General features: G+C 40.0%; 3 protein-coding genes across 4 annotated transcripts; 2 read left to right on the plus strand and 1 right to left on the minus strand.

The window, feature by feature from the left end:
- The first annotated feature begins 162 nt into the window (after positions 1–162).
- Positions 163–5882, plus strand: sfxn4 (sideroflexin 4). Of its 2 annotated transcripts, none has more exons than XM_088086578.1 (14): positions 163–338; positions 448–513; positions 1775–1822; positions 1903–1929; positions 2144–2198; positions 2875–2900; positions 2978–3031; positions 3122–3184; positions 3264–3332; positions 3459–3549; positions 4599–4714; positions 4804–4889; positions 4982–5083; positions 5160–5882. In XM_088086578.1, exons 1-13 carry the CDS (start codon positions 300–302, stop codon positions 5034–5036), a joined length of 795 nt encoding a protein of 264 aa, XP_087942704.1. In that variant the 5' UTR covers positions 163–299; the 3' UTR covers positions 5037–5083; positions 5160–5882. The 2 variants fall into 2 exon arrangements, with proteins under 2 accessions (XP_087942704.1, XP_042358573.2); XM_042502639.2 differs by having other exon boundaries at positions 167–338; positions 4972–5083.
- dennd10 (DENN domain containing 10) lies at positions 5407–13095 on the minus strand. The gene is made up of 10 exons (XM_042501847.2): positions 12938–13095; positions 12790–12844; positions 11043–11239; positions 10841–10920; positions 10610–10758; positions 9509–9620; positions 9305–9405; positions 9065–9172; positions 8875–8969; positions 5407–8777 (listed from the first exon to the last, which is right to left on the minus strand). Exons 2-10 carry the CDS (start codon positions 12833–12835, stop codon positions 8610–8612), a joined length of 1056 nt encoding a protein of 351 aa, XP_042357781.1. The 5' UTR covers positions 12836–12844; positions 12938–13095; the 3' UTR covers positions 5407–8609.
- Positions 13096–14979: 1884 nt separating this feature from the next.
- On the plus strand, positions 14980–24729 carry eif3a (eukaryotic translation initiation factor 3 subunit A). Its single transcript, XM_042501846.2, has 22 exons — positions 14980–15154; positions 15649–15839; positions 15948–16084; positions 16305–16468; positions 16918–17117; positions 17266–17474; positions 17562–17733; positions 17952–18056; positions 18217–18315; positions 18420–18536; positions 19094–19279; positions 19438–19785; positions 19879–19983; positions 20061–20174; positions 20288–20410; positions 20604–20757; positions 21109–21290; positions 21990–22084; positions 22177–22616; positions 22767–22899; positions 23014–23300; positions 23834–24729. Exons 1-22 carry the CDS (start codon positions 15106–15108, stop codon positions 23998–24000), a joined length of 3777 nt encoding a protein of 1258 aa, XP_042357780.2. The 5' UTR covers positions 14980–15105; the 3' UTR covers positions 24001–24729.
- The last annotated feature ends 426 nt before the right edge of the window (positions 24730–25155 follow it).

The raw sequence follows: 25155 nt of genomic DNA on the forward strand, positions 1-25155 counted from the left end.
ATTGTTGGAAAAAATAATTTTTGAGAAGATTTTTGATAAAAGATTTTTGAATAAAATGATGAAATCAGGCTCTAAAACTAAACATAAAGACGACTTGGATTTGACTGAATTATAACCTCCGACATTTCCGATGTCCTTGAATGTAACACGAGCCGCCACGACTGAACACGTGGTTGAAGGCGGAAGTGGTCTCAACGACTTCAAAACAAGAACGGACCTCTGACTGTGAAAAGTGTACTGCTGCAGTGTTGTAGTTGTTGTTATTGCATTTATTAGAAGTAACTGTGCTCGTTGCTCTAATGGATCCCAATCTGCTGTACTGGAAAAAACATGGACAGGTTACTGTGCACAAAGCAGCCTTTAAATACGCAGAGTATCAGTTATAACACATCTCTGAACAGGTTAGTTCCTGTGATGTTCATGAACTGAACCTGAACTATTTTTCAGACCTTCTTCAGTCGATTTCAGCACTGGTTCTTCTTCCATGATCCACTGATCCTGTTTTCCTCTGATGTAAGTAGCTGCAACCACGCTGATGTTATACTGTGGAGTGAATAGAAGATATTTGATGTTTAACCTTTTGAAACCCGGAAAAACTGTCTTGATTTATTTCATTAACATGGGAAGAAGGTAACAAGCAAAAAGGAAATTATCCCCCAAATTAGCAATAGATTAGTAAGAAGTACAAAAAAAACTGAAAATTAATTAAATAAACAAATAAAAAAAAAAAGAAAAAAAGGGAAAACAAACAAGGCAAACAAGACATGGAGAAAAGGTGCTTAAAAATGTATAGTAATTCTGTAGCATAATTTTAAAAATGTAATTATGATTCTTTTTTAGCGCTTTTAATGATAGAATTTCAAAAGTTAATTGAGATTAATCACATTTTTAATGGATTTGAAAATCCATTATTTTCCAAAATTAACACACATACAAAAAGTCCATATTGACAAGATTAAGCAATTTTTACCAGATGATCTTGATTAGGAATCAGATGACATCAAAAACCTGCATGGGGCTATTATTCAGTGGGAGTGTCTGTAAAACTCAGCCCAGTATAGCCTCTTAAAGACATTAATGTTGGCCAGCAATTAACACGCTTTAAAAAAACAAACAAAACAAAACCATTATGTGTGTGCATCCCGATTAACGCGTCGAAGCTGACAGCCCTAGTCATGATAATAATAAAAATAGTTTTTCCCTAGCTTTATTTTACCTAGGCGTTTTTCTCTTGCTTTTCTTGTTTTTAAATTCTAAATCTACTAATTTATTGCAATTTGTAGAACTTTTCTTATTAAGTTGCTCATTGCCTTTTTCCTCCACGCTTTTGAAAAAAATCGCACCAATTTGCTCAGGATTTTAAGGTTTAAATTAGGGCTGTCAACGTTTATGCATTACTTGCGCTGTGATTAAAGTTCTTACTTTGTGCATTGATTTTTTGAAGAAAAAATCTCGTTAATCGCTGGCAGACATACAAGAGGCTGTGTCAGGCTGAGTTTTAAAGATGAAGCAATGGTACTCGTTTATGAATCCAAGACCGTCATTTCATTCCTTAACAAGCCAATCTGGGAAGAATTGCTTTATCGTGTCAATATGGACCTCTACTGAAAACACGTGACTGAAAAACAATCTGATTATCACAATTAACTAGTGAAATTCTGCAATTATGACTGCCTTAGCGTAAATACTTGTTAAAGGCTTCTGAAAGCAGCACAAAAAGTGTTGTTGCTCCAGGTTTTAATTGGTTAATTGGTAATACTGCTCTACTCCTCAGAGGGAAATAATCCGAGCCCATGCTGCCCTTGGACGTGGAGAACATGAGGTCAGATTAAAGTCTCACAGTGGTCAGTCGGTTCTATCAACCTGTGGCAGATTTAGTTATCTGTGTGTTGTTTCCTCCAGGATTCACAGGCAGTGCAACTCTCACTTGTAAGTGTTACAAGAGACACACAACTACAAAGAGCATATAGTCTCAAAACAAATCACACTTGAAAGATTCGTACAAAAAAAGTTAAATTGTTCTAATGTGTTAAAATGTCCAGATGTTTTGTTCTCTGGAGGCTGTGTGGTGTCCAGATGTTGTGGTTTGAGTTGCATGTGCTGTTTTCTGTGAAAAGGTTTGATTACTGCTCTGTGTTTACAGTCATCTTTTCAAGCTGATTCTGGACATGTTATTCCATTGTATGTACGCCCCGCAGGTACAGTCAGATATTGGCTTTTACACTTTTTATTTTGGTTTATTCATTATTACAATTTATTTGACTTCATGTTATGCAATATCAACAAGTGTAAAAATGGTTCTTATATATATAAAAATGGCAGTAAATCAAGCGTTTAAACAGCTAAGATTATATTTTTTAAAAATTGCATATATACAGGGTGCTGTGTATATTATTACTATGCAGAGGTGTAATGTAACTAAGTACACTTACTCAGGTACTCAGGTAGCGATTTGAGGTGCTTTTACTTAACTTTAGTATTTTAATCAGCTGCCACTTTTTATTTCTACTCCACTATACTTCAGGGGGAAATATTGTACTTTTTTTCATTACAATTATTTGACAACTTTAATCGCTAGTGACTTCACAAATTAAGAATTTTGTACACAAACCATATGAAAATATTCAAGTCATTTTTCGTGCAAAATCATTTCATTGTTTGAGCTTGTATAAATATGAGAATGTGCTGCTTTTCCTTTAAATCATTTATTTATTTGAGTTAATTTTCTTCACCATTTTCCTTGATCACTTTTACTTAAGTAACAATTTCAATGCAGGACTTCAACTAGTAAGACTTACTTTGGTTTTGTATCACAAAAACAGTGAATTTGTAAAAGAGCTGCTAATGGCCTCTCCCCTGTCATCTTCTCTCCAGCATTATTTTACATCACATCACCTGTGGTACGTGTGTCACCCAATTAATATAAACTGAAACTTTGCTCTTGATAATGGTTGTAAAAATAACAATTTTCTCTCAGGTGCTCGCCACAGCTTTGCCACATTTCAGTGTCGGGTTATCTCTGGTTCAGCAGGTAATGACGCATATTCATCATAATTACTAAGATGCAGTGTGTGGCAGTGACAGTGTACATTATTGATTAAAAAATACATTCTTATTTCAGTTTGCACTGCACCATTACCTTGCTGCGTTCAACCTTGGACACAGGAATTGTTCCACAAAACAGGTAACAACTGAATCCTTCATTAATCTTCAGTGTGTCCTCTCTCTGTGCTTCACTTTATCTCTTTATCTCTCACCCCCAGAGAGAAAAGGAGCGTCTGAATCCGTTTCTGTTGATCACTGGAACAGCTTCTCTTTTAGCATGCATAGGGGTGTGTATGACCTGACTGTACAAGTGGCAACCGTTGACTGTAATGTTTTAAGTAAACTTTAAGGTTTTAAGAAAAAGTTGCTTCTTGAGCCATGTTTTTAAAAACATTTTCTGTATTTTCTCAAAGGCCCTTCCTCACGTTTTCATAAAAGGACTTAATATCAGAAGCGGACTTTCACTGAGTTTCCTTAGGTTGATAGTACCAATCCCACTGTCAGGTAAGCTTCATCTCTGAGACTAAATACTGCAGCGTAAATAGTATTGCATTTATAAATCAGAATATTTTTTATGCCTCCGCACCGGTGATAGCTGAGGCTGGAGACGTTATGTTTTGGGATTGTCTGTCCTTTTGACAGTCCGGACCGTTCTTGTTATCTCAAGAACACGTTGAGGGAATTTCTTCAGATTTGGCATGAGCATCCACTTGGATTATCGATGAACTGATTAGATATTGGGGGTCAAAGGTCAAGGTCATTGTGACCTCATCTTTCTCATTCGTGTGAAAAGCAATATCTCATGAACACCTTGAGGAAAATTTCTTCAAGTATGGCATAAACGTTCTCATGGAATCAACAACACCTGATTAGTATTTGGTGTTTAAAGGTCAAGGTCAGTGGGACTTCCCTCTCATTCTCATGAACGCATTATCCGAATCTGGTCGTGAGGGAATTTCCTAAATTTTGTGCAAATGTCCACTTGGACTCAAGATTTAACTGAATATAATTTGGTGGTTAAAGGTCAGAGTTCAAGGTCACTGTGATGTCATAAAACATGTTTTTGGCCATAACTTGAGAATCCATACGCTCAAATTTCACACAAATGTCTAATAGGATAAAAAGATGAAGTTCTGTATCCAAGAGGTCAAAGGCAAACTGTGACATCATTACATTTTGCAAAAAACATTTTTCTGTCCATTATTCAGTGCCATAACTCAGGGACAAAATGGGAGACATGTGGCCAAATACTGAATTGCTGACACTAATATTTTGCGCCCACTTTGAAACTGTACTGATTGTATAGATCTTCTGTGCGTGAAGCATCCATGTTTTCACAGATGTGGATGTAAACTGGCGGTATTTCTAGTTTTTTTTGCATGTAACGTAGTAGAGATTTTGGACAAACATAGATTGCTCCAATGTAGACACAAAATGCTACATAATTAGCTTGTTTTCCCTTTTTCTTTTGATGTTATAGTAAGTCAGCTGGTGTAGATCCAGTAATAACAGGTTGGAGTTTTTAAACTAACCTGTTGTGTATCTCTCTCCAGCTGCTCTGGCCTTCCTCAACGTGTCTATTGTCAGAAGGGAGGAGACAAAATTGGGGATCCAAGTGTTTGATGCCAACGGAAATCCTGTCGGTCACTCTAAAGCAGCGGGAGAAAAGGTTGAAAGAAAATTGAAACCAAATGGACCATAATAAGTCTTCTCGTTGGAATCATTCAGTGTTAATGTTTTTTTTGTTTGCTTGCTCAGGCTGTGAGGGAAACTGCATTGTCAAGAGCGGCGCTGTTTGGTACAACTACTGCTGTTCCTAACTTGGTGATGTTGTTCCTAAAGAGGTCAGTCGCTTTGACATTTAGTTTTATTTTCCTGGACAAAAACATCAGACTTTACCAACTAATTTTACCTTTTCTGGACAAGACGTTCCCAGATCCTCTCAAAGCAGGGTGCTTTTCTCCATTTGGCAAGTGCTGGGTTGTCTCTGACTTTGATGATCCCGGTCTCATTCAGTCTCTTTCCAACCCTGGGAACGGTAAGATCCACAATCCTCCTGTGCTGTAATGTTTTCCTTGTGATAAACTCAGCAGACACCGATCCTTGTTTTACAGATAAAAAGGGAAAATGTAGAGGAGCAGCTGCAGGCATCAGCAACTGACGGACTGTTATATTACCACAGAGGACTCTGAGGAGCCGTTTCACGCAGCAGATACAGAATCTTCCAAAACACGTGTTGCTGTTACTGCACAGCATGGCAATAAATGTCTTCTTTAATGTCATGCAGCTGAAAACGTATACAAGGCATGTAACAGACTCAAAAATGAAATGGTTAAGACATTAAAACAAGCAAGATACAACTATTTGATAGTAAATTTATTTAGTTTGAATCTATTATGTGTTTATGTAGATAGGAAATATTACATCGATTCATGAAAATACATTTAGTTCTCAAAGTTACATGAGTATTTCTATGGATTGCACTCTGTGTCTTATCTGAAATACCGAGGAACAAAACCATCCTCTTTGCAATGTGGTTTAAAATGAGTGTAAAACAGCGCTAGCTATACTTCCTAAAATAATAAAATAGACCCTGACCAGAAAGACACACGTGATGCAATGTAAATTAACATGGGCATGGAGGCACTCATCGTCATTTGATCAGTTGCATTTCAATAAAGAACACTTTTTTTTCTCTACATATTAATTTTTATAAAACACTGTGTGAAAAAGCCTCATACGACACAACACAATTTGCTTGTTCTTAAGTCATTAGTAAAATACAAAATGTGACATTGTTAAAATAAAAAATAAACCCACATGTTGTGCAATCTCTATTGCAGTTGTGATCTAATAACCACGACATTGCACTCATTAATAATAATAACTGCTTGTTACATCTGAGAAATTTCAGCTGCAGTGGCTGCGTATATGTGTGTGTGTGTGTGTGTGTGTGTGTGTGTGTGTGTGTGTGTGTGTGTGTGTGTGTGTGTGTGTGTCTGACTCTTCACAGTAAGTACCTAATATTTCGGACCAGGAACAGGACTGGTTGTTGTATGTGAGTGTCACTTTGCACTGTGGAGTGGGAGCTAAACTCTGGATAGCACTATCAGATGCAACAGCTGAGAAAGTGTCAGCTCCTCTGTCTCCATTTCACAAAGATAAATACTGTAGCTCGTTATTGTCCATAACCACTGATCGTAATGGACAAGAACAGCACTATTTTCTATTTTTCTTACTGCCACAAAATCCCATGAAAAGACCAAAATCAACAGCAAGTTAGTCTCTTTTTAAATACTTCCCTACAGTCTGTGACACTGAGCTCGTGGCCCACAGGTTCCTCCTGAAGATGCAGGTGTTTGAAAAAGTAACATATATATACTTTCATTTCAAAAAGGCAATTTCCTGTCAGAGCTGGGCACTGTCATTTTTAACAAACGCAATTTAAACAGGAGTAAATTGTGCATTTGCTGGGAACTACTTTTAGCGGCATAATAATACACATTTAATTCTCATAGAAGAAAATGTATTACCTCTTAGTTTTAGTTTTACCTAAAAGGGGAAGAATTCCTATTTTCAAAATTAACATGTTATTCCCATAAGTCCTAGACAGTCCACAGTTACTTAACATTAACTACTTTCTTCAAATTTTTTTTTTTTCAGTCAAATGCATGATGTCATAGGGTATAAAGTCTGGAGCTGCTCTATAGAAAATTCATGGTCAAAGGTGTTCGATGACACTGAGAGCAGCCAGGGGAACGTTTGAGTATATTGGAACATTTTCTGTATCAGAACTGACAACTCTACTATAGAATAACCCTCATTTGGGTGTAAAAAGAAAAAAAGAAAAAGAAAACAAATATTCTGTGGGTCCACAAAATCTGGCTCCCATTTATTTTCAATGTAGCAGCTACAGACTTTATACCCTAATGTCATCACAAGTCACGTCTCTGGTTTCTGGCTTAAATTGAGAGGAGCTCATGTTCACAAAGAACTTTCCAGGACAATGAAAGTAACATGTTGGAATTCTTAGTTTAGGTGGTATTTAATGTTTTATTGTCCTTCTTGTTCACTGATGAAATTCCCACTGTTCTGTATGACATTTCTTTCTGTGAGACAGACTATTAGTACTGATTAACAGACGTCTGTTAGAAATTCTTTAACCTCTCAACCAGTAAGACAGTCTTTGAGGTGTTGAAGGGATTAGGGCAAGATTAAATCAGATTGTATTATTAATTTTCCTGTCCAGGATTTCCTGAGGTCTGTTCACTGTTGTAATAGTGTAAAACTGTGCTCTTAGTGTTCTGCTTCAGAGAATATTCTACAGCTTTGTTGTAAACTTCTGTCATTTTCATTTCAGCACAAGACTGTTCCTCAAGCCCCTGTAACTTACTTTTTTTTGCCTAAAATGGCCAAATGTGTATGTAGTAATGACTGGCAAAACCAACTCCAAATTGACCAGAGAGCCCATGTTTATAAAAATGAAGGAACGTCTGAACCAGTGCAACAGTGTGGCTCATGGATGTGTTTTAAAAGTTTTTTGTTTTTTTTTGTATAAAAATGGAGTTCAAAAGAAGATACTATATAAGCCTTTAAATAAACCCTTAGATGCACTGTTCATTGTTGGCTTTGGTTTTCTCATGGGATTAGTTGGCAATAAAAGAAACATATATATGGGTCTTTCTATGTCAAATCACGGTGGTTTGTTGTCTGTCTGTGGCTCTACCAATTTATGTGGCTCTATGATTAAACATATCAGAAGATTTTGAAAAAGGAAAAAAATATTTTGCTGAATTTCTTTTTTGTCTTTATCCTTTGAAACCTGAGCAAATAGACTTGATTTCTTGGGAAGAAGGCAATGATCAGCTTTTGAAAAAAAAACCCATAAATTAGCAGGAAAAGAATAACAAACATAAAAAATAAACATTTTAAAATAAAAAAAAAAAAAACAACAACTGAAAATTAGCAAAAAACAAAGAAACAAAACCCTGGACAAGTAAATAAAAAACACCTGAAAATGCTTAAAAATGTATAATAACTCTCTAAGATAATTTTAAATATAAATTAAATTATATAGCTTGGTTTTAGATATGTTTCCAAGTTTTTAAAAACAATTTCTGCATCACTATTTTCTTGTAAATAGCAGGAAATTTCTTGCCAACTTTATCATTGCCTTTTTCCCCCTATTGTTTGGAAGAAATCTGCCGATTTGCTTAGGGTTCAACGGTTTAAATACAAGGGTTAAACAGCATATATGTAAGATTTTAACAAAATCTAAAATGTAAACAAAAAACTATCTGATTTGACATAGAATGACCCCCATATAGCCAAACTTATCCTTTAATTGTATGATGTAACAACATCCTGGTTTTGGTATGTGAGTCATGTCGACAGTGCAAGTGTCGCTTTCCAACCTCACATAACAAATACTGTGAGAAAGCTCCGTGTGCACACTCTAATGATATCAATGAGAGTGTCTACAAGCCTTTCAGACAACAGTAATTATCTTAAATATGCAGAACAGCAGAGTCCATGCTGCTGCAGCGCGGCGTCTGAAAAAAGGTTCATATCCGTAAGAGCTGCTCGGCAGCTGCCAAATGAAAGAGGAAGTTCTCTGTCGCCGGAGGGAAGTGATGCTGCTTTAAATCTTCCAATGTGATTTTAGAGTCTTCGCATTCGTTAGCCAGGGACACCAAGTTGGCGAGGATCTCTTTTGTTTTGATGGAAATATCCTGTGAATTAATGTGCGGCGGTGGTGTTAGATTTAAGTCTACATGTCTTTCGGCTGCTGGTTGAATATAGACATTTGTGCTCTACGAGGACTCTCACCTTAATGACCTGACTGTCTGACCTCTCAGCATCCTCTGCAGACTGGACGATAAGGTGGCCAACGTCCTTGTGCAGCTTCCCCATAGCCATTGCCTCTGTGGTGAGATAGTTAAAATCAGTCAGAGGGAAACGCTGCCCCACTCTTTCAAGAATCAAAGCGCCCTCAGATAACTCTCTCTTTGAACTGTACCTTTAGCGCTCTGGGATACCGTGATGACACTGTCTGGGAGGTTCACATACACATCAAACAAGTCCGATCTGTTGCTCACTTCAGGATCTACAAATCCTGCTACATATCCTGCGGAGGAAACATATGGGTGCGTAAATAATTCATTTCCCCACCAAGAGATCACAGTGATCACAGCGTAGATGGTGGCTAATTACTGACTGTGAAATAAATTACAGTAAATAAACCAGAAGGCAGCCTCACCGGGACATTTCTTAAGATCCTCCAGTTCAGCATCAGTCAGGTGCACATACGGGTGCAGGATGGACCAGTCTTTCCGGTGCCATGTCAGAGTCGGAAGAACTCTGAGGAGAAACAGGCAAAGAGTTAACCACAGATGTCTGTATTCTACACTATAAAATGTTAAGGTTTCACGCCAAATATTTTAAAATTGAGTGGTAAATGCACCTTGTAAACTCCAACAATGCTTCAATCCGAGGGTGATGGACAACGATCCTCTTCTTCAGCATGAGAGCGGTATACAGGATGATCGTCTCCATGCCAAACTGAGACACCACATCTGAGACAGAACGCAAACATGGAAGTTAACTGGATGACCCGCTTTGAGATATTAAGACTGTCTCTCAACTGAATTTTTCATGAACTACATGCAATTTTAGTTGTGTTTTTATGATATCTTTTAGTGTTAGATGTGAAAAAAATGTACCTTTATCGCTGTAAACAAGTGACAAAAACGCTTACATTTGAGTGAGTTAGGTAAAATTCAGGTTCATTTTTTTGTTTTACTGTCCTGTTTCCGAGGACATAGGTGATGAGCTTTATAGTAAACTGACATACGTGTATGTTTATTTCATTCAGCTGGATGAATATAAAAAACTTGACTCGTCCTTCAGGGCTAGGCCCTTTTTAATGACTTATTTACTTGACATTTAAGTAAAAGTTTGAAGTTAGACTATTCGATTTGCCTAAAAGTAGGACCCCCAGAAAACTGTAAATATACAAAACACAAATAATACAATAATATAATACAAAAATATTGCATAAATTATGACAATGACCAAATCGTATTGTAAATGCTGCTGAAATGTGTGGCCCTTTGCTCTTTATTCTGCAAAACACGACAACAACTCACTAAATAAAAGTTAACAAATATAATGCATTATTTGGCTTAAACGAGAAGTATTTCTGGTGCTGACTAGCGAGGGTAGCAACATTAAAGCTACTTGTCAATGTGCACATCCCTTTTCAGGAGTCAAACTGTACAGTCAGAATTTGTTTGCCAAGCGTGGGAGAGAAGGCAGAATATTCAGTGTGAGACTGAGCTGTAAAATAACTTATGCTTTTGTAGTGTTGGTGTCACATAAACCCATGAGGGTTGGGCACTTGGTTTGCATGACATGAAAATAAAGAAAATCAGTTAGTCAAAATCAAACCTACATTACAGCCTCATACATTTGCAAACAGAACTTCCTTGTGGGAGCAGCTATGTACGTCACCAAAAGGACACCTAACATATAAAATATAAGCTGTTGTTCCTGGATGTCTTACCTTTGACTGAGCCGGCCAAGAACGCTTTCCGAACATCATAGTCCTTTATGAGAAACGAGCCGTTTTCATCACTCTGGCAAATTCCTTTGGTGAGGACGGTGACGTAAGCCTCCATCATCTTCACCGGGCTGCCATGTTTTATGTACATCCTGCACAAAAACACACCAGTAAGATGAAAAATCCCTCTTTAAAGTAAATGTGCAAAACAGCATTAACAGCTCAACAATATACCTGCAGAGTATTCTACTGAGCGCCGCGTACTTCTCAGGGTTGAAGTCTTTTGCTGTAACAACTATTGAGAAATGAGTCACCTGGAAAGAAGAAAAGCAGAGGCAAAGAAAAACTCAAATATGGAGATATTACGCAGAAATGCTGCACTCTCCTTGTTACTTGTCTGGGATTTTAATGTCTGCAGAGTCTCTGGATACTCTACCTTGTTTAGCGCTGTCGGCTCCTGCACCTCCACTGTGGTGATGTAGTACCAGGTGCGACAGTACTGACCGAACACAAAGGTGTGGAAATCCCGTCTGTCCTGTGTCAGACAGCACTTGCTGAGCAGGACTTGCCTCAGGCCTGCGCTCACAGACGGGTAGCACCATACCCACAGAGTGTCTCCATTCACGTCTTTCTCTGAGCACAGGACACATAAAATTTAACATCATAAGGGACCATCAGTTATTTATAATGGCAGAGGGTGCTGTGAAAAAGAGGGAGGCACACCATTTTTTCAAAAAACTTTTTTCTTTAAAAATCATCAAATTACACCAGTCTGTTTGTGCGTCCCAATACCCATACTACCATACTATATAGTATGGAAAATAAGATTTAGCATGTCCCAATACAAAGTACATGTCAAATGCAGTATGCCAAAAATATCAGGATATTTTACTACATCCAGTTGGATTTTGCAGTATGCAAACCAGCATGCATTTCTGCCTATTCTGACCCACAATCCTCTGTGCAGCAGGAGGTACGACACATCTTGATAGCTGATTGACAGCTGGCAGAAACTGGAAATGACTGATGGCTGTGTGTTCAAGTGACTGATGACTATTCCAATGGCAATAATAGGAACGTAATCAGTTTAAGTGAACAAAATAATCATCAAGATTACCAACAAAAAAGAAAAGAAAACTGATAGAGAAGTGCATACGGTATGTTGGCCAATTTAATGAACATAATATGTTATAATCCACAATGTCTGTAGTTATAACTTAAAAGTTAAACATTGTAAAGTGACAACAGCATAACTCTCCGGGTTGGTTTGTTGAGTTTGACAAATGGGGATTTGTTTTATCTCCATGGAAACACATATATGAGAAAGGGGGTCAAAGTTCAGAGCGCAGTGTTATAGTACGTCCTGATTGTGTGCATACTGCATGCAACAGTACATACTCTGCAAGGGCAGCTGCAGTGCCGACTAAAAGACTAAGGAAAAAGTATGTGATTTGGAATGCACCCTGTAAAAACAAAATTCGACATTGGATTTTTGAAGTTCAGTCCTTGGACACATTGCGTGGGACAAACGCTTCCATCAGAAAATACCTAAGCAAATGTGAGCTTAAAATTGTGATATTTAATCAAAATCTCTTTTTTCTTCATGGCTTTTTAAAAAATGTTTTCAAAAATAAACTGTTTGCACTAATTAGCGTGTGTGACAAGATAGAAAAACTGTTGTTTTTTTTTTATCTCTAAGATTTTGTCTTCAAGGTTTCACTTTTAAACATCAAAGGGTCAGTTTTTAAAATGTAACAACAAATTTATGATGGAGAAGTGGTCATGCATTATCCCCAAGTCAATCAGGGAGGCTCAAGGAAAAATAACTGTTGCTTTGGGGAGGAAAAAATGAGGAAAAAAGCAAACAATGAAAAAGACAGTCCCTAAATGAATCTGGGCATATTAGAGGATGGACATGCATTAAAACTCACACCAGACAGTGTTCTCTGGGACCATATTTTTATCACATGTGGGCCTGTGTTATTAGATGCATTAAGGAGCCAATCCATGACTACATTTACTGTCTAACATGCAGGATCAATGAACCAACAGAGCCCTGCTGATCAGACACTTTCGGGTCACACTAATATCATGTGATCCTCCTGCACACACTCGATCTGAGGCGCCAACTTCGCTTGAAAACCAGCCGACAAATAAGAAACGACCTCTGAACTGAAACTTACCGATTAATCCGACGCTTAACATAAGCTGCGTTTCAGGTGCTGCCATATTCCATACCTGCAAGAGTTGACAAGAGTTAACTGCAGAGGAAACACCAGCCAGCTGCCTCTGTGGACACTCTGAGGACACTTTGTGGACACTGTGAAGTACCTTGAGAGCTCCTACGACCTCCAGACAGTACAACACGATGCTGGATAGAGTTAGTAAAACTGTAAACGTGTTAAAACTTGTAAATGGCCTGGGTGTGATTTCTGCTGTCAACAGACTTTCCTTCTCTGGGCGAATTCTCTTCCTTCTTCCGGGACGGGAGGAGACACGCTGCTGACAACCAATCACAGCACGCGATGCATCAGCGGCAATGATGCGTTCATGGAAATTATACACAAGAGACTTAATAAAAATGCATGTGTTCGTGTTGAAAAATAGAATGTGGCCTTTATCAGTGGTCATAATATTTTGTTACAAATATTTTGGGAGTGTCTGTACTTTTATACGTTTATATGTTTCTTTCAACTTTTATTTTTACTCCACTACATTACCTAAATAAAATGTTTACTTTTTCTCCAACACATTTCCCCTGAGCATTTTAGTTACTTACTACACAATGTTTATAGGTGACTTTAACATCTACCGTAGTAGTTTTAGAAGTTTAGTAGTTTTCTTTTACTCAAGTGTGTCTTTCAGGTACTGTATCCACCACTGACTGTTTTCAATATTATCTTATTATTGAGGACGTTTTTTATAGATAAATGCAGATGCTTTAAGACTAAACTCTGTTTTGTCTTTTGTCCTTGTCTGTTTTGTTTTTGTTACAAGATGTAATTAAATTAATTTGAGAGAGCCCCGTTTTTGTTTTATTGTATGTATTTTATGTTTATATCTTTGCTATCTCTGTCATTTTGTACCTGGTTCAATCTTGGTTTGCTCAACCTGGGACAAGCTATGTTAACACAACACAACTTCAAAATTCACCTTGTTTGTTAGTAATAATGTTTTGTTTTGTTTTGTTTTAAGTGCTGCCTGTACTTATGACAAATCAGTCAGAATAAATCAGCTGATACATGTACATTGATCACAGTAAAAAAAAAATCTAACAATTTTCTGTATATGTTATAAACATTTCTAATTTGGATAGGCTCAGTCAAAAGTAGTTATGTCCTGGTCATGTGTTTTTTAAACCGGACTCTTTAATATCTAATATGTACTGTGCTGAAGCTGAGTCTAATCAGCAGCCTTCAGTGTGATATGACATTTAACGAGGGTTACCTGAACACACTATCAGTGGTGCGCATACGGGAACTTTATACACCCAGAGCTGCCAGGTTTGCTGAAAACCCCCCATTTGTAGGTTTGGCGATGCTGTTAAACATTTTATAATTCTACAGTCAAATCAAACATTTATTTAAAGCCATGATGTAGGATGGATTTTATGGCTTCCTTTTTTTATTTTATTTGATTTCATACATTTCTTGACTGTGGGTATATACATACACATATATAAAATTTCTACTAAAAACATTTTCACATGTAATCCCCTACATTTTGAAGTAATTGTAATTGAAGTAACTGAAGTAACTGTAATTTAATAATTTAACTACACATTTTTCACAGTAACTGTAACTGATTAGTTACATTTACTTTGTGATAAATAAATTCCATTACTATAACTACTTACTACTACTACTCAACACATAGAAGTGCACATATAAATATATACACATATATGTCAGCTAAATTAATAGTAATGGGTCAAATACACCAAGCACATACATCAGGAGAATAAATTCAGGACACTCAAACACATTAACCCACACAGATGCTACAAGAGATCAATAGGCCTAGGTGATGTATAGAAATGCACAAAAGATTTTTTTTTTAAAAATGTATAAAGATATGGCATAATAGTTTCATTTGTATCAAATATTTTAAAGCAACATACTTAAATTTGTTGATGTTTGCGCAAACAAATACAAAATTACCCACAAAAAAAGATTTTGAGTTAACAATATAGTTATTAAAATTTGATCATATGTATAACTATGCTGAAACACTCAAAACGTATGCAATAACCTTGAATATTAACACATTTTCACTTCACAGAGTCTATTGATGTGGTGGACAATAGACATAGTTTAGAAACCGTTATAGGGGGATGGTGTGCAACCAAACTGGCAACCCTAGTTAGGCCGCTCACGAGGTTCTTTCCTTTCTCAGCCAGCACCGTAGCAGCGGGTGAGTGCGTGGCGTTGATGGACTGGTGAAATACCTCAAAATTCACTCAAGTCAGTCAATTTGAGTTTCACTAGAACGCCACAAACATGCCGGCGTATTTCCAAAGGCCAGAAAATGCCCTGAAACGAGCGAACGGTGAGTAAAAATACAGATTCATGTTACACAGATGGCAGGCATTCATGCTAACTGCTAATGTAGCTAACGTTAGCTGTTAGCCGTCATCGTCACTGTTGCAGTTAACCCGGCTAACTGCTAGCTTGGCGGGGAAGCCTTATCTCTTTCTTACGTTGGTATAAAGCTAACCGACTGGGCCTTTTTTTGGTAACGTTTCGTCTATTGACTGCGTTAGTGCAAAATGTTAATGTAATTTAGATGACTACTAGATGACATAAGTTAGGACTTAAATACGGTGCTGGCAGGGCCTCGTAGCTGCTGTCAAGGTGTTGGTGCTTTCTGTTCTCGCAGCGGTAATGCTAATGTCACGTTCCCAGGCACCACGGGCCTAACAATGTCAAGCAGACTTAGCTAAACACGGTTTTAGAGTCGAGATGCTAAGGTTTAAATGTTTACGGTTTACTTTGACCTGCGATGGTGCATATGTTGATCTATTTGCGGATGTGTTTACCCAGAGTTTCTTGAGGTTGGCAAGAAGCAGCCAGCTTTGGATGTTTTGTACGATGTCATCAAGAGCAAGAAACATCGAACATGGCAGAAGATCCACGAGCCCATCATGCTCAAGTACCTGGAGCTGTGCGTGGATCTTCGCAAGAGCCACCTGGCGAAGGAGGGTCTCTACCAGTACAAGAACATCTGCCAGCAGGTGTGTGAGAAGGAATCTGTGATGTTCACACGGGCACTGATACAGATAGAGGTAGTTCTGGGCATCTGTCATTTGGAGTCAAAGTGTAATGTCTGTTACTGCTTTCAGGTGAATATCAAATCTCTGGAGGATGTGGTCAGGGCTTACCTGAAGCTGGCAGAGGAGAAGACTGAGACAGCTAAGGAGGAGTCCCAGCAGATGGTCCTGGACATCGAGGACCTGGACAACATCCAGACTCCTGAAAGGTGAGGAATTTGAAATGTTAGATGCTGACATGATGTTTCTTTGCTGCACTAAAAATGCCTGCTGTACTTCCTTTAACTTAATTCAGAAGTTAAACTAACTGTAATCAGGTGATTGGGTGTTATCCAGTATACTGTTGTCATAGCTGAAGGTATAAGGTAATAAGCATGTACTTTATAAAATTAAAATGCATTACTAACATTGAGCCTCTTGTGATTTCAGTGTTCTCCTGAGTGCTGTGAGTGGAGAGGACACTCAGGATCGTACTGATCGCCTTCTGCTCACTCCCTGGGTGAAGTTTTTGTGGGAGTCCTACCGCCAATGCCTGGACCTGCTGCGAAACAACTCCAAGGTGGAGCGGCTGTACCATGACATTGCCCAGCAAGGTAGTGATACACTGAAAACCTTGTTTAGAATGTTTTGTATTTTTATCTCTGTATTGTTAGAACTGAAAAAGTGAAATTTTTCAAGCCTGCATAAAAGTTACTGTCCAAAATAAACTGTTTTTGATCTGGTCTGTTTTCATGTAGATAGATGGTACTGCATATTAATGTGTATAGAACATGGCTGAGGTATAATTTCAAAATAAGAAACACTGTTAATTTCAGCTAGTTGTTAGGATTTGTTTAATAGGTTCCATAAAAAATGTATATATTTAAAATTTCAATGTAAATATTGCTTTTGTCTTTACCTGATTTCGAAACAATTGTAATGTGTAATAGCATCATAAAGTCACCAAGAAAATCTTTTATCATGGAAAAATTCTGTCATAAATTACATGTTGAATATCACATAATAAAATCATGTAAGTAATATCTGCTCATCTGTTTTGCAGCATTCAAATTCTGCCTTCAGTACACCCGCAAGGCAGAATTTCGCAAGCTGTGTGATAACCTGCGTATGCACCTGGGTCAGATCCAGCGTCACCACAACCAGAGCACTGCTATCAACCTCAACAACCCTGAAAGTCAGTCCATGCATCTGGAGACACGCCTGGTGCAGCTGGACAGCGCCATCAGCATGGAGCTCTGGCAGGTCTGTCCACCTAACGCTGAATCTCTTAAAAGAAGATGCCGGCATGCATGCACCTTTTAGTCTGCTAACTTAAAATTTGAATGCATAAAACATTAACAGTAGTGAAGATGATGTTGTTGCTGACATGGTGCTGTTTGTCTCTGTCCAGGAAGCATTTAAGGCTGTTGAAGACATCCACGGCCTGTTTGCTCTTTCCAAGAAGCCTCCCAAACCCCAGTTGATGGCCAACTACTACAACAAGGTGTCTACTGTGTTCTGGAAGTCTGGAAATGCTCTTTTCCACGCCTGCACCCTCCACCGGCTCTATCACCTCTCAAGGGAGATGCGTAAAAATCTGACCCAAGATGAGATGCAGAGGTATCTAATTCATTATTTGTACAAAAGTGCACAAGTCTTACTCTGGTAGCAACCAAATGGTTAATGATGCTTACTTTGGATCCTCAGGATGTCCACCAGAGTCCTCCTGGCCACACTGTCCATTCCCATCACTCCTGAGCGCACTGACATTGCTCGGCTGCTGGACATGGATGGCATCATTGTAGAGAAACACCGCAGGCTGGCCACCCTCCTGGGCCTGCAGTCTCCTCCGACCCGGCAGAGTCTCATCAATGACATGGTATATTATCTGCAGAAGAAAGCTTTGATAGATGTTAAAGGTTTCAATAGTACCCCTGAACATTTTTTAATAAGTACAAAAAAGCTCTCTCCAGAAAAGACTAATGTCCAATTTTAAGAAAATGGGTTTGAAATGTGTCTTTGAACCTGATCCTGTAAAACAGTTGATTTGTTATTCAGATGTTTCGACAAATTTACATTTTATTGTTTGCTTTCTAGGTGAGATTTAACTTGCTGCAGTACGTTGTACCCGATGTAAAAGAGCTCTACAACTGGCTCGAGGTAGACTTTCATCCCCTGAAGCTGAGCGGAAGAGTGACCAAGGTAAACAATCTGGCGGCAAACCAACCTGATAATAAAGAAAATTCACAATCTATCTCTGTAGTTTGAGATGCATTAATTATAGTTCACTTCATTTATTCAACTGATTGTAGCTGGTAATTTCTCATCCCAATGTATGGTAACAAACTTACTCTCCAACTAGGTGTTGAACTGGGTGAGAGACCAGGCTGAGAAGGAGGCTGATCTGCAGCAGTATGTCCCTCATCTGCAGAGTAATACCATCCTGAGGCTCCTGCAACAGGTAATTCTCTTTAATCTTTTTTATTCCCTTGGATTGCTCTCCTAAATCACATCTACAGTGTAATGGTTGAAATCTTACTCATTATTCTACATCCATTATATTAGGTCGCACAGATCTATCAGAGCATCGAGTTCACCCGTCTGGCTTCCCTGGTTCCATTTGTGGATGCCTTCCAGCTGGAGCGCTCCATTGTGGATGCTGCCCGGCACTGTGATCTGCAGGTAAGGTCAAAAACAGAGATTGTGCGTTACCTTAGTAAATAAGTTAAGGTAGGGGTATGCAGTTTTACTTTGGGCAACATTTTTAATAAACTTTGAGCATACTGTTATGCAAGTGGTCTGAGAGAAGACTCGACTTGTGCACCTCCTCTTGACTCCAGGCTTTGGAAAATCAAGCCAGTTACAGGAGACTTTGGCCGAGCACAGATAATTTCAGAGAGAGGGTGTTTCTGTTGGCTGTTATACAAATACAATTGCGTGTGCATGTACCAGATGGTGAAAGCCGGATTTTATGGTGGAAAATCAATGAAATAAGTCAGTGCATGGGAAACACTGTAGCTGTTTGAAGCACGTGAATATGCCCAAGCTCGTCTGGTGGGAGCAACCTAGAACGGAGAGGGGAGAGCTGCAGGAGGAGGGTATATTCGTCAAATTATTCATTTTTTTGTATTTTATAGAAAACTGCCTACCCCAGCTTTAACTACTGATAGACTAATTAAGAGAGTGTTTGTCATACGTTTTTACATAACTTATCTCACATTTCCTTTTTTTTCCCGTAGGTCCGTATAGACCACACCTCTCGAACTCTGAGCTTTGGCTCTGACCTGAACTACTCGACCAAAGAAGACGCCCCTGTGGGTCCTTTCCTGCAGAACATGCCCTCAGAGCAGATCAGGAACCAGCTCACTGCCATGTCTTCCTCTTTGGCCAAAGCCATCCAGGTCATCAAGCCTGCCACCATCCTGGTGAGTTCGATCTCTGACTGAGCTCTCATATAAAGTCACACAGAGACACCTGATCAGTGACCACAACATTAGCTTCTGACAATTCATGATTACTGTCTTTTGGTTCAGTACACTGCTTTACCTCTAAACCTCATTTTGATGTTTTTGTCACTTCTCAGCAAGAGCGGGAGGAGCAGAGCCAGCAGGCCATCGCCGCCTATCTGAAAAATGCCCGCAAGGATCACCAGCGCATCCTGGCTCGCAGACAGACCATCGAAGAGCGTAAGGAGCGCCTGGAGAGTCTGAACATTCAGCGTGAGAAGGAGGAGCTGGAGCAGCGGGAAGCTGAGATGCAGAAGGTTCGCAAGGCTGAGGAGGAGCGTCTGCGCCAGGAGGCCAAAGAGAGGGAGAAGGAGCGCATCATGCAGGAGCATGAACAGATCAAGAAGAAGACAGTCCGTGAACGGCTGGAACAGATCAAGAAGACTGAACTCGGAGCCAAGGCCTTTAAGGATATTGATATTGAGGTAACATTTAGATTGATTCATGAGGTTGAAGGTGATTGTAGGTGATTGTAATATGAAGTTCAAAGGTTGGACTAACAAATCCTTTTTGCACAGGACCTTGAGGAGCTGGATCCTGACTTCATCATGGCCAAACAGGTGGAGCAGCTGGAGAAGGAGAAGAAGGAACTTCAGGAGCGTCTGAAGAACCAGGAGAAGAAGGTAACCGAGTGATACATCAGTGAGAATGTCATTCACCTCTGTGTGAATTGGACACTCATTTTTTTCTTTTTCTCCAGATTGACTACTTTGAGAGGGCAAAACGTCTCGAGGAGATTCCTCTCATCAAAAAGGCTTACGAGGAGCAGCGCATCAAGGACATGGAACTGTGGGAGCTCCAGGAGGAGGATAGGGTATGTGGGGGAAAAAAACTGTTTAAACTGAAATTAAATTCATAGATCAAGAAAATTTAATTCACGCAAGTGAATGAATGTAAGAATTTGTCTTTCCTTTTTTTTTGTTTTAGATCAGTAACATGAAAGTTGAACGGGAGAAAGCTCTGGAGCACAAGAAGCGCATGTCCAGGATGATGGAGGACAAAGAAAACTTCTTGTCCAAAATAACTGCTGCCCGTAGCTTCATTTATGAGGTAAGACCATATAGACCCCCCCCCCACCCCATTTTTCCTGTTTCTTTGTTTCACGCGACAACTGGCATCAAGGCCGCAAAGCGTCTGTGAGCTGGTACCACAGTAATGAGGCTGCATGAAGCCATTACTGTGTTTGGTGTTAACGTAGCTGAAACACTGTATGACTGAAAACATTCTTTTCTGCCTTTTGAAGGAAAAACTGAAAGCTTTCCAGGAGCGCTTGGTGGAGGAGAGGAAGAAGCGTCTGGAAGAAAGGAAGAAGCAGCGCAAAGAAGACAGGCGCAACACTTACTACCGCCAGAAAGAGGAAGAGGCCCAGCGTATCCACGAGGAGCAGCTCAAGAAAGGTAATTCATTCTTTTTTGCACGTGCAGTGACACACAAACAGTCATGGTAAAGGGAGGGACTGTTACCACCAGGAAGAAAATGGAGTAAATAGTAGAAGTGTTGGCAGTAATGGTTGAAGTTGTTGTTTTGAGGGATATTAGTGTAACAAGGAGTTTTCATTTGGCTGGCTGACTTTTGCACGTTGAGTGAAGTTGACATGACAGAATTTGAGTCAGTAAAATGTTTTTTTTCTGATTGAAGCAGTATGTCACTGCCTGATTTTTTACATCAGAGCATAATGCAGGAGCGCTTTTTCTGTCAAAGTTGATGTAGTTTGAGCACACCACATTATTTTTCTGCTTTGGTTACAGAGCGTGAGGAGCGCGAACGCCTGGAACAAGAGCAGCGAGAAGAGGAGGAGAGGGAGTACCAGGAGCGTCTGCGCAAACTTGAGGAGCAGGAACGGAAGCAGCGTGCTCGTCAGCAGGAGATAGAAGAGCGAGAACGCCGTCGTGAGGAGGAGAAAAGAATTCCCCTGGAGGACAAAGCTAAGGTGCAAATTCTCTTCTTTTTTAACTGATGGTCAGAGCCTATGGTTATTCTGTCTGACAGTCAATTTTGGGGATTTTATCATAACATAGAGTTTTGTAACAGGTCTAAAACCAAGACCGAAATCATGACACAGTGTTTCCTATACATGACTGATTTGTTCTTGAGGGCTGACAATATCAACAGTACCTGCCACATATTAATTTTCTATTATTTAACACGTTGACAATGGACCCACCTGCGTCAGTCGTTTTCCAGCTTACTTTAGATGAAACCAGCTGCATTCCCATACTGGTCCCGCAACATGTGAAAGCTACAGTAACTCTGAAAACTGCAACATTGGGCACTGCATTTTATGAATTTAGCTTAGCAGAACACAGCCGGGGCACATTCAAGTCAGCAATGTTGAAATAGTTTGGCTATCTGATGGCCCGCAACATGTAGCCTGGTCATCTTTATTTATTTGATTTTGGTAGAATGTATTTATAAATGCAATCTACTTCAGTGGAAGTCGTAAGTGTTCCTGTAGTTAATTTGATAAAATACCCCCCACGGTCATGGCTGTGGTGGTGACTGGTGAATTTCCTGCCCTGTTAATGATCATACTTTACAGTGACCGATATGGACAAATAAGGTCTACAGATTTGGGTGATACTGATGTAATGGGACAATGTGACTTGATCGACATGTTCTGCATATACAGGATTGGGGTGATAAGGACAAGGACGAAGGAGGAGGAGGATGGAGGAGGCGCACAGAGGGAGGTGATTCAGAATGGCGTCGTCCTGTGGCTGACAAGTAGGTGTTGGTAACTCTGTTTAATCACTGGTTTATTGTTAAGGCCTTTAAACCAAGAGGAGCTAGTCTAACAACACCTGTGCGCTCTCGAGGGATTGGAGACAGGAGGGCCGTGATGATGACCGAGATGACAGAGAGGGGCCCTTTAGGCGAGGAGAAGGTCTTCGCAGGGGCGGAGATGACAGAGGACCCCGTCGGGGCTTTGATGATGATAGAGGCCCACGCCGTGGCGGCGATGATGACCGTCCTCTACGCAGGGGGATGGACGACGATCGTGGTCCACGCAGAGGTTTTGATGATGACCGCGGCCCAAGACGTGGCTTCGATGATGACCGTGGTCCCAGACGTGGCTATGACGAAGACAGAGACAGAGGTCCTCGTAGAGGCATGGATGACAGGGGTCCCAGACGTGGGGCCGATGATGACTGGGGTCCCAGAAGAGGAGGAGATGACGAGAGAGGTGGAAGGAGAGGCATGGATGATGGGCCACGTCGTGATGATGCCAAACCCTGGAAGCCCCTGGGCCGACCTGGTAAGCCTGTAGCCAATCATCTGCTGAGAAGCGACTGAGATTTCTTCCTAGTCTACCTGAAGGACGGTTTATTCACTAATCAGTCTGTTCAGTAGCTCTGTGCTTTAATTTGATGTCCAGCAGGATGATGTGCAAATATTTATGTTGCAGGTGGCTGGCGTGAGCGAGAGAAGGCCCGTGAGGACAGCTGGGGTCCTCCTCGTGATCACACCAATGACGACAGAGATGATGATGAAGAAGAGAGAAGACCCAGCGACAACTTCAGAGACCGTCATCCAGTCAGGTGAGCCTGATAGTTCTATGCCAAGAGTATTTCCTTTTTTTGTAATAAATGCAGAAGGTGTGATAGTAAACTTTTCATCAAGCTGTTGCAGTTAATCGTTAAACATTTTCACAGAGAGGAGAATAACTGGAGGAGAGGTGATGAAGAAGGAGGACGCAGCTGGAGAGACGCTCGCAGAGAAGATCCTGACCGCGATGACCGTCGCGACCGGGATGACCGCCGCGACCGTGACGACCGCCGCGACCGTGATGATCGCCGTGACCGTGATGATCGTCGTGACCGCGATGACCGCCGCGACCGGGATGATCGCCGTGACCGGGATGACCGCCGTGGTGAACGCCGTGATTTTGGACGACGTGATGACCGTGAATTTAGAGGCCCACAGAGAGATCATGATGATGGTAAGCCACCATGATTTGAGATTTAAGCATTACACACATCGGTTATGCACAATAGGATGCACCACTGCTGTCGTTTTAAAGATGTGACATAATTAAAAGCTGTTGGAAGTCATTCTTTTTTTAAAACTAAAATAGGTATGCGTATGTTATTTACATGTAGCTTATAGCTAAACAGAACCACAAACAGGCTTAAGATTTGTCTGATACATCCTCCGATCAGTGACTGTAGGAACAAATCATTGTAGCACTCAAGTCTACCAAACTGAATTCTGCAGGCAATAAATGCAGTTGCCAAATTACTAGATGCCCAATAATTTAAAGTAGGTTTGAATGTTACTCAGCATTCTTGTCTAACAAAACAATTGTGGATGTTGCATTCAGCCAGCAGAGGTCTCTGTTTTACTGCTACAGCAGACCTCTTAGAAAGATACACACCATGTTGGACAAATACATTTAACTTCTAAACAAGAGTTATTTTAAAATCAACATGTTCCTGTTCTAACGTGTCCCAATGACCGCCTTTGTTTCCGTAGGAGGATCTTGGCGTCGTGCAGGCGATGAGAAACGGGAGGAGCGGCCCAGAGACAGAGAGCGCGATCGTGAGGCTGAGGGAGAAAAGGGTTGGCGGTCTGACAAAGAAAACCCTCGTCGCACCAAGAATGAGACAGATGATGACGGCTGGACCACTGTCCGCCGCTGAGTTACACTCTCTGCATCCTATTGGCTCTGTTCATGATGATTTGGTTTTGAAAAAAATAATATTCAGTATCCCATCAGCCAGTTAGCTACAGTGGTGAATTAATGGCCACAAGCTTCTGATACTCCTGTGCATTATTCTTTTGAATGAAATGTTCGTAGACAGTAGGTTTCCTGGGGATTTTTCTCTCCTTTTGATCTTTATTTTGACTTTCAGCAGTTTTGAACCAGAGGCTCCTGACAACCCAAAACACCACCAACCAGTGACCTTGTGTGCACTTAGGCCTCATGCAAACCATCGATGTAAACACGGCTGCCCCCAGTGGTTAGGAGTGTTACTACCTTACATGAAGAAGTCAAACTGAATAAACTGAATACCAATGTACCTGCTCCAACTTTCACTGCAACCTCAGTACATCACCAACTGCCTCTTTTAAATCATTGACCTCTGCATAGATGTTATATTACGCCACAGATCCACAACTCTTGTTATGGCAATGACCAGAAATCTGTCATCTGCTTGAGTGATCTCTGCTCTCCATCTAATGTTTCAGATGCTTCTTAACATGTTAAAGAACTAGTAGAAATTTACATTTTGATGTGCATGCATAGAGTATTCAATTGGTCTCGCTTGATATCCAGTGTGTGGTTCTATCTTGCTGCAATCGCCGGTATCTAACCAGGTTGCAAGTGTACAGATAAAGCCTTTATTAATAAAGATGTTTGCTCACCACCTAACTGTTCATGTTGTCTTAAATGATAAATCACCATTAAAGACCGCAGCACAGTCAGAGGCAGGGGTAGACCGATATTGGTTTTTCAGGGCCAATACAAACTATTAGCACTTAATGAGACCGATAACCGATATTTGGAACCAATATGCATTTAAGATACCAATGAAAATATTTCTGTCAATACTTAGAATTTGGAATATAACAACCTCTAACAGAAAACGTGTCAATACCTTTAGCAAATGTTAAATCGAAACCAAAACTTTCAACATTATATGCAGCAAGCTCCCTGTAACTTTTTTTTTTTTTTTTTTTTTTACAAAGTTCATTGAAAATTGAAAAAAGAAAAAAGCTCCCTGAGGTTTTACAAAGTAGAAGATCCTCTCATGCTGACACTTTATTTGCATGTATTGCAGACTACCTTAACT

The sequence above is a fragment of the Plectropomus leopardus genome, chromosome 13, assembly GCF_026936395.1.
Source record: "Plectropomus leopardus strain MGB_pleo_1.0 chromosome 13, ASM2693639v1, whole genome shotgun sequence".
In the NCBI taxonomy this organism is placed as follows: Eukaryota; Metazoa; Chordata; class Actinopteri; order Perciformes; family Serranidae; genus Plectropomus; species Plectropomus leopardus.

Excerpts from the sequence above, each read along its gene's own strand:
- sfxn4 (XM_042502639.2), top strand. The coding sequence starts at position 300 with ATGGATCCCAATCTGCTGTACTGGAAAAAACATGGACAG. Across the intron at positions 1,823-1,902 it reads TTGGACGTGGAGAACATGAG|GATTCACAGGCAGTGCAACT; the intron begins GTCAGATTAAAG and ends TGTTTCCTCCAG. Across the intron at positions 2,901-2,977 it reads TTTACATCACATCACCTGTG|GTGCTCGCCACAGCTTTGCC; the intron begins GTACGTGTGTCA and ends ATTTTCTCTCAG.
- dennd10 (XM_042501847.2), bottom strand. The coding sequence starts at position 12,835 with ATGGCAGCACCTGAAACGCAGCTTATGTTAAGCGTCGGATTAATCG. Across the intron at positions 10,759-10,840 it reads CTCAGTAGAATACTCTGCAG|GATGTACATAAAACATGGCA; the intron begins GTATATTGTTGA and ends GTTTTTGTGCAG. Across the intron at positions 9,173-9,304 it reads GGATCTTAAGAAATGTCCCG|GATATGTAGCAGGATTTGTA; the intron begins GTGAGGCTGCCT and ends TTTCCTCCGCAG.
- eif3a (XM_042501846.2), top strand. The coding sequence starts at position 15,106 with ATGCCGGCGTATTTCCAAAGGCCAGAAAATGCCCTGAAACGAGCGAAC. Across the intron at positions 18,316-18,419 it reads TCCTGAGGCTCCTGCAACAG|GTCGCACAGATCTATCAGAG; the intron begins GTAATTCTCTTT and ends CCATTATATTAG. Across the intron at positions 22,085-22,176 it reads CGTCGTCCTGTGGCTGACAA|GGATTGGAGACAGGAGGGCC; the intron begins GTAGGTGTTGGT and ends TGCGCTCTCGAG.